The sequence below is a fragment of the Petaurus breviceps genome, unplaced genomic scaffold (genome assembly GCF_028583685.1).
Source record: "Petaurus breviceps papuanus isolate PSGF00001 unplaced genomic scaffold, PetGlider_PUasm1.0 138, whole genome shotgun sequence".
NCBI classification, from domain to species: Eukaryota; Metazoa; Chordata; class Mammalia; order Diprotodontia; family Petauridae; genus Petaurus; species Petaurus breviceps.
In genome coordinates, this window is record NW_027185694.1 from 30,282,321 (window position 1) to 30,290,021 (window position 7,701).

Below are 7,701 nucleotides of genomic sequence, written 5' to 3' on the forward strand. Positions count from 1 at the left end.
TCTTTCCCTTCCTGATGCAAGAGTATCCCTGAGATGCGGCTGACTCTAGGGTGGGCCTGAAGTGATGGGTGCGGGGGTGGGAAGGGGAAGAAGGTGACGTCAGGGTGAATGGGAAGGAGGGGGAGAGAGGAGAGGAGAAGAGAGAGAAAGGATAGAGAGGAGAAAAGGGGAGGGGAAAAGACTAGAGAGGAAACGAGGCGGGGAGGGACTGGAGAAGAGAGGGTAGGAAGAAGAGGGTTGTGGAGGAAAGGCGGTAGCTGCTGCAGAGGATTAAGGATCCATCTCAGGATCTGAGGGCTGCATGATGCGGTGGGACAGGGAACTGCTGATGGAGGAAGAGAGAAATTGAAAAGTGGAAGCAGAATCGTGAAGGCAGAAGCTCCAGAAAAAGGGGACCAAGAAGGAGAGGTGATGGAGAATGAGGAAGACAGCATGGAGTAAGGCCTGTGGAGGTTGAAACTGAGGTTGCTAGAGGAGAGAGCTGGTTAGGGCAGGGTGAGGAGGGAAACAGATTTGGGGAATGCCTGGGGCCTTTTGACTAGACTCCCTACCCTATTTCCACTATGCCCCCTTGGCCCCTACCCCTGGCCTGCCCAGCCCTCACTTTGATCCTTGGGGCCCTTACTTCCCTTTTCCTCTGGTACTGTTATCGATTGGGCTCCCAGGACACCCCAATCCCTGGGGCAGGGGGTGCTAGCAGAGGGGGTATTGGAGTTGGTAGAGGTTCTGAGGCTGGAGGTCAAGGCCCAGGGGTCACCAGGGAGCCTGGTGAAGGGCTTGGGGCAGAAGGCCTTGTGAGTCGGAGGCTTCGGGCCTATGCCCAGCGTTATTCCTGGGCTGGGATGGGGCGGGTGAGGCGGGCAGCTCAGGGCAGCAGCAGCCTTGGTGGAGGGCCAGGGATCCAACGCCCAGCTCTGCTCTTTTTGCCGGACCTTCCTTCTGCTCCATTTGTGCCCCGGGATGCTCAGCGACACGATGTGGAGCTCCTAGAAAGTAGTTTCCCTGCCATTCTTCGAGACTTTGGAACTGTGAGCTGGGATTTCTCAGGGACATCTTCTCCACCTCGGGGATGGTCTCCTCCTTTGGCCCCTGGGTGTCATCAGTTCCTACTCTACAGGGCTGGTCGGTGCCAGCCAAATAACTGCCGACGATGCCCAGGAGCATATAGGGCCCTTAGAGGGCTAAGAAGCTTTGTGAGTGCCAATTCTTTTGGCAATGCTGGCTTTTCTGTTCTTTTGCCTGGAGCCAGACTTGAGGGGCGCTGTGGACCCACCAATGCTCGTGTTCGTTGTCACTTAGGTAAGTAGTGAATCAAGAATATTCAGGTTTAACCTGGGGGAAAAAAGAAGATCATGAGTCTATTTGGGGAAGTGATGGGAATGTCTGAACTGGGTGGAAGGGGACTCCTCTGACCTTTACCTGGGCCTTCTCCAACAGGCCTGAAGATTCCCCCCGGATGCGAATTAGTCGTTGGGGGTGAGCCCCAGTGTTGGTCTGAGGGACACTGCCTACTCGTGGATGATTCTTTCCTGCACACTGCAGCTCACAATGGTAACCAGGACACAAGAGCTCTGCTAAGGGATTTGGGAGTCTAGAGGGATTGACTGGTCAAAACCAGAACTTAAGAACAAACTGATTTTAATCCTCTGCTTCCTTTTTGTCTCCAGGCTCTGCAGAAGATGGACCTCGTGTGGTCTTTATTGTTGACCTCTGGCATCCCAATGTAGCTGGGGCTGAGCGACAAGCTCTTGATTTTGTCTTTGCACCTGATCCATGAAGGGAAATTTGATTTCCCAATATGCCCCATAGTGAGGGCCTCAATCTCCTACGAACCACTGACATATTGAATTAGGCAGCTTGGTATGACATGGTTTGCCTTTCACCTCTGGTACTGCTTTGGGAGTCATAGATGCGGCATATGCAAGAACTAAAATACAAATTTACAATACTCTTTAAATCCTGGCAGCATCCTTCCACAACATGAGTGACACAAAGTTGGCTGAGGTTGGGTAGTTTCAGATGCAGTATAATGTAATGCAAAGAACACTACACCTGAAGTGAGAAAACCCAGTTCCTAGGCTTGCTTCTGCCACTAAACTTTTGGCTGTTGGGCAAATCATTTCTCTTCCTGGGATTCAGCTTATGTCTCTGAAATGATAAGGTAGGACTAAATGACCTAGGCTCCTTTCAGCTCTACAAATAAGTGAGGCTTACCTACCCTGAAAAGAACTTGCCCCACTTCCTCTCATCCACACCCAACAAAACAAAATCCAACCCACCAAAGGTAAAATCTCTTTTCCAGGAACCAAGTCTATCCTTGCAATTCAACTTTATTTCAATAATTTAATAGAAAATTAAAATAAATAATAAGAAACAAGTAGGTGGGGAGGCCAGGCTAGGAAAGCCACAGACCATTTCAGTACCAATTTAAGAAGGGACAAGGGCCAGGAAGAGGATTGTAGGTGAAATGGCTGTAAAATGTACAAGGGTAAAAGGAATATGCTTGGAATGTAGCAGATGGTTAAGGTCATGAGAAAAACTTTGGCACATAATACATACTAAGAGGAAGTGAAAACATGGGCAGAACCAAAAATCTGAAACATGCACCTATGATGGATGCAAAGATAGGGGAATGTTAAGAACTGGAGGTAGGGAGAAGGCAGAGTGAGCGATAGAACATCTCATCCAAGTGGTTTGGAGGAGGTGAAAATAACAAATGTGACATTTTGGGAAGCAATTGTAGTATGTGCCTTGGAATGTTGTTGATAGTTTTGGAGAAATAAGGAGGATAAAAGGGGCTAAATGTACCGTACTATAAATGTGAAATACTGAGTAGAGAGAGGAAACCCACGACTTGACCAGCAAAGCCGGGGCAGAAGTCATGGGAAGAGAGAAAATGGAAGCATTAAGGTGGTGATAACAATAAGAGGGAAGAACAAGTTCAAGGGCAGGATGGGTAAAAGGTCAGTCCTTGAAGACAGCCTGCTGGCCATGGGGTCGCTCATCATGAGTAATGTGTCGTCTGACATGGATCCTCCGGACTCGATGCTCTCGTCCATCTTCATCTTCTCCTCGCCCAGCCCCCCCTCCTCCAGCAGCACCCCCAGTGGCCTCTAAGAGAGCAGGATCAGGCCCCCGGGGTGTCTCATAGATCAGAATGTTCAATGTTTCTTCAAAGATCCTTGCTTCTGGGAATTCTACCTGTGAGGAGGTAGATGTCAAGGTTGGCAACAGCTTGTCCCATCTCTGAGTAGTTTTAGTCTCATCAAAAGCAGGGGAGATGGGGCAGCCAGGTGGCTCAGCAAGTAAGAGCACTGGCCCCAGTGTCAGGATGACCTGGGGATGGAATCCAGGCTCAGATACTTAGCACCACACTCAGAAATAACTGGCCGTGTGACCTTGAACAAGTTGCTTAACCGCAATTGCTTAAAAAAAAAAAAGCAGGGGAGAGAGGAATGGGTAGAAAGAGAGGAGGAAGGAGAGAGACTGAGAGAAGAGGAAGGAGGGAGAGAGGGAAAGAGGGAGATGGAGGGAGGGTGGAGAGAAAGGGAGGGAGGAAGAGAGGGAGGGAGAAAAAGAGGGGAAAGAGGAAAAGAGGGAGGGAGGGGGAGATGGAGAAAGAGAGGGAGAAGAAGAGGGAGATGGAGATTCAGAGGGAGAGGGAGAGAGAGAGAAGGAGAGGAAGGGGAAAAAGAAGAGGGGGAAGGGGGGAAAGAGAGAGAGTGCTCCACTCCTAAAGCCACCTTGTTTTCAATCAACAGTTTCCTCCTTCCCTAAGCACACAGATGTCAGTTACATTGCTTCCTTCACAGCCGAGAGTGCTGAAGTGGACCTCTCCCACCCTCAAAGCCCAGGTTCATCCCTGACCTTGGTTTGCTTCTTCTCAGTGGCATAGACAATGGAGGTACAGCAGACTTCAGCAATCTTTCGGCCCTGTCCATAAAAAGACCAGCAACAGATCTCATCACCCAGTACATCTTTGAGAAAGAGCAGCCGCCCATGGAAGCGCAATGCCAGCTTGTCGAACAGTTCGATGTTTTTTAGTAGGTTGTCGTCCGACGTGCTAGGGGATTGGAGAGGTAGGTAGCAAAAAGCAGTGAGATTCCAGCACCCAAACCAACTGACTTTAGCTCATCAAGTACAAATTAGAGTTCTGGGTTTTGGGAATGGTGATAGAAAGGAGACAGGAACTTGGGGAATAAAGCTATGGTCTGTTAAGGAAGAGAACACGATTGAGAGCTGAAGGGCTGGGCCAGTCCAGGACTCCCCCTCACCTGGTGTAGGAATATTTGTTGTTACTTCGATTGTGCAGCAGCTTCACCACTGGCTGAGGGGGAAGAAAGAAAGGACAGAAGGAGAAAAAGGTCAGGCTGAGTTCAGAAAAGCCAACCCTTCCCAAGATGCTGGTATCTCACCTTAGAGGTGCTAGCCAGAAGCTGCTGCTCTTCCCGTGGAGATGTCACCATGGGAATAAGGCAGAGTGGGGAAAGGCTCTCACTCTTTTGCTGGAGAAAGAGAAAGGAGGTTAGCTGCCACTCGACAAGGGGGAAGGAGGTGGGAAGAATGGTAAGAATAACTGGGGCTTAAGAATCAAGTATGAAGCCCAGCTACCCCTACTTCTTTTTTCCCTATTACTTAGGCTAGAATTTTTTTCAGAGCCTCACGGCTATCAGGAAACACAACAGTAGAGAAGGGACTCTGGGAAGATGAATCAGAGCATAAGATGCAATGGAAAGGACACTGGAATATAATCCTAGTTCTGCCACTTGCTGTTGTATGAATTAGTGAAAGTGACTTAACCTACCTCTCTCAGTATAGTTCCTTATCTGTGAAAGGAGGAAAATAAGCCTGACTATTTTGTACTATACATGAACTTTTGAACATGCTATAAAATAATACTGTCTCAAACTTAGTGCTGTTTTAAGTGTTCTTAAAACGGCACTAAGACACCTTGTATATTATTACAGAATGAAAAGTAATATGGTACACTGCAAAAGACAAGATACTGAGTTAGGTGACCATAGTTCATGTTCTGTCTCTGATACTAGATGTGTGATCAAGGGCAAAGTCACTTTACTTTTCTGAGCCTCAGTTTCCTCAACTTTTGCATAGGCTATAAAGCCTTTTCACAGGCTTTTTTTTGGGGGGGGGATGGGAGGTGATGCTTTGTAACCCTTAAAAGCAAAAATATTATATAAATGTGAATTATTCTTGCCAGAGCTGGAAGGGGCATTAGAACTAGTTTCATTTATTCATTTCACAAGAAACTGAGAGGTCGAGAGAGGTTAAAAAACTAGCAAATGTGGATATGGAGCGATGATGGGAACATAGTGTTCCTAAAAGAGTAGTCCACAAGCCCCCGGATTCTCTTGTTCACATATCACTCCCTGCAGTTTATTTTCTCATGCCAATTCTACCCATTCTATCTTGGTTACTACTTCAGATAACATGAGATAGGAAGCAAATGAGGGATGGAATAGTGTGGGAGGGAACAGGCTAAAGACAGAAGTTTTCTTCCATTTCCTTCAAGGGTCAACAAAGAGAAAAAGGTAGAAGGCCATGTGGTCTCACCTGTAGAGCCAATTGGCAATCCTCAGCTAGCCCCTGCACCAAGTAGTATCGTGCCTCACCCAACAGCTCCCCCAGCTCCCGAGGGCCCTCTGGAAGAGGCACTGACCCATCCCGAAGGTAGTTCAGGATTGTCCCAAAATGACGACCACTCCTGTCAATCAGCACCCAACCTAGGAGAGGGGAGAGGAGAAATTTTTCCTGTGACTTGTAATCATTTCCATGCCTAACAAATATAAATCCTTTCCCCCAAAACTGCCCTTTCTCTAGAGGGCATTTATCACTGAACTAAGTGTAGACCATTAATACTTGAAGAAAAGACTTGGTAATTTTTTGTTGATGAGTCTTCCAAACTATTATCAGTTCCACAGATCTCATTTTTTGAAGGAGGCTGGTACCTAACTCAAAAGGTTAAAATACTCAGGATACCCACCCATTCCCTGTCCTGTGATCAGAGGTAAAATAACCACTGAGCTAAGCACAAATTCTTCCTACTTCAGCAAGACTTTGTGTCTCCATTACCCAAACTCCCTAGCTCTTAATATGTTTCTTCAAAGAGTATCCTCCCCTCTTTCCTCTGGTGGGATCAGGTGCACAGCAAAGCCTACCACCCCCACCTCCCAACTCCTGGCCTTCTATAGGAACAAAGGCATAATCCTGTCCCTTGGCAGCATATGGAACAGCTGCTTTTATTCTTTATTCAATACTAATTTTCCCCTCCCCCAACAACAGGGCTGTGGCATTCCTGCTACTCCACTCTCCACCCCCAACAAATACATCTACTAGCAGCTGTCTTCCCTTTGATTCTTGCTATGTGGGGTTCACCCTTTCCTCTTGAGGCAAGCAATACCAATGGTCCCTATACCATCTTGAGGTTGGGACCAAACATGCTTTTAATTATGCATTCCTTCCAGAGGGGAGAACTCTACAGAGTTGGCCATCTGTCTCTCCAGTAGTAATAATTTCCATGCCTAGCAAATATAACTCCTTCCCCCCAAAAGACTGACCTCTACCTAGAATGCACTGTCCTAAAGGTATCCTATTAACACTTGGAAAAAGGTCTAGGTAATTTTCTTCTTAATGATGATGATCCCTCCTTATTATAATCAGCTCTAAAAGTTGATAAAGGTTACTTGCAAACTGAGTACCCCTCCTATTTTTTATTTCTGACAGTGTTGAGGCTGGCCCACAATCTCCATTCATTCAATAGATATTTAAAGAACCAGAGATTTTTAGAGAAGAAAACTTTGAAGTCATCTAGTCTAACACTGTACAGATATGGAAACTGAGGCCCCAAGGGGTTAAGGGACTTCTTCCAAATCACATAGGTTAGCTGTAGAGCCTGGAACCGAACCCATTTCTTCTGCTAAGAGCACCCATGAAGGGGTCGGGCTGTGTGGGGCATTTACAGGACGAACCGGACTCAGACTCGCAGGACGACCGCAGTCACAGCTGTCCCGGGTGTCCTGCCCTGCCCCGGCCCCAAGCCCGGGTACCTTCGGAGTCTGTGAGCACCTCCATGCGGCCACTGAACATAGCTTTGAGCATGGTGTCCTGCTTGGTCAGGGTCTGCAGCGTGGTGTAGTGCAGCGAGCCCCCCACGTTCAGCTTCACGTACTTGCTACTCGGGCTCAGCGGCTTGAGGTCGTAGGCGGCGCCCCCGCCTGCGGCCCCGGGTGTGGGAGGTGTGGGCGGCAGCGACGGGCCCGGAGGCTCAGGACCCCCAGGGGAGGGGGCGGCCGGGGATCCCGCGCCCGTGGCCTCGGCCGACATTCTGGCCACTCCCGCCGGAGGCGGCGGCAGCAGAAGCAAAATGACTCCCCCCGCAGGCCCCCCCCCCCCCCCCCCCCCCCCCCCGCGCGTCGTAGTCGTCCCTTCAATCCCCCACCCCGCCTCCCCCCACCCCTACCCCCTCCCCCTCCCTCCCGCCCACCCCGCTATCCCCCGGCCCCAATTCGGCTCTATTCGGCCCCCGGACCCCTCCGCCGCCCCATCTCGGCAGCGCTGCCCGGAAGTTAGGCGCCGACCCAATCCACGCAAACGCACTGCGACTTCCCCGGGAAGAGAGGAAGAAGAAAGGGACGCATGCGCACTGGCGGCCGGAGAGGTTTGACTCTCGAGCGCCCCCCCCTT

The 7,701-nt window shown here is 49.4% G+C and overlaps 2 protein-coding genes across 2 annotated transcripts; one reads left to right on the forward strand and one right to left on the reverse strand.

The window, feature by feature from the left end:
• Window positions 1-228: 228 nt before the first annotated feature.
• Window positions 229-2,250, forward strand: ASPHD1 (aspartate beta-hydroxylase domain containing 1). The gene is made up of 3 exons (XM_069063491.1): window positions 229-1,299; window positions 1,438-1,551; window positions 1,668-2,250. The coding sequence occupies exons 1-3, from the start codon at window positions 564-566 to the stop codon at window positions 1,775-1,777; spliced, it is 960 nt and encodes a 319-aa protein (XP_068919592.1). The 5' UTR covers window positions 229-563; the 3' UTR covers window positions 1,778-2,250.
• A 62-nt stretch (window positions 2,251-2,312) lies between these two features.
• KCTD13 (potassium channel tetramerization domain containing 13) lies at window positions 2,313-7,402 on the reverse strand. The gene is made up of 6 exons (XM_069063489.1): window positions 7,065-7,402; window positions 5,572-5,741; window positions 4,416-4,505; window positions 4,275-4,327; window positions 3,868-4,063; window positions 2,313-3,201 (listed from the first exon to the last, which is right to left on the reverse strand). Exons 1-6 carry the CDS (start codon window positions 7,339-7,341, stop codon window positions 2,965-2,967), a joined length of 1,023 nt encoding a protein of 340 aa, XP_068919590.1. The 5' UTR covers window positions 7,342-7,402; the 3' UTR covers window positions 2,313-2,964.
• Window positions 7,403-7,701: the final 299 nt, after the last annotated feature.

Bases quoted from the DNA above. Each gene is read 5' to 3' on its own strand.
- ASPHD1 (XM_069063491.1), top strand. From the start codon at position 564: ATGCCCCCTTGGCCCCTACCCCTGGCCTGCCCAGCCCTCACTTTGATC. The intron at 1,300-1,437 runs GTAAGTAGTGAA...CTTCTCCAACAG, and splicing joins TCGTGTTCGTTGTCACTTAG to GCCTGAAGATTCCCCCCGGA. The intron at 1,552-1,667 runs GTAACCAGGACA...TTTTGTCTCCAG, and splicing joins GCACACTGCAGCTCACAATG to GCTCTGCAGAAGATGGACCT.
- KCTD13 (XM_069063489.1), bottom strand. From the start codon at position 7,341: ATGTCGGCCGAGGCCACGGGCGCGGGATCCCCGGCCGCCCCCTCCCCT. The intron at 5,742-7,064 runs GTACCCGGGCTT...CCCCTCTCCTAG, and splicing joins GGTGCTCACAGACTCCGAAG to GTTGGGTGCTGATTGACAGG. The intron at 4,064-4,274 runs GTGAGGGGGAGT...CCAATCCCCTAG, and splicing joins AACAAATATTCCTACACCAG to CACGTCGGACGACAACCTAC.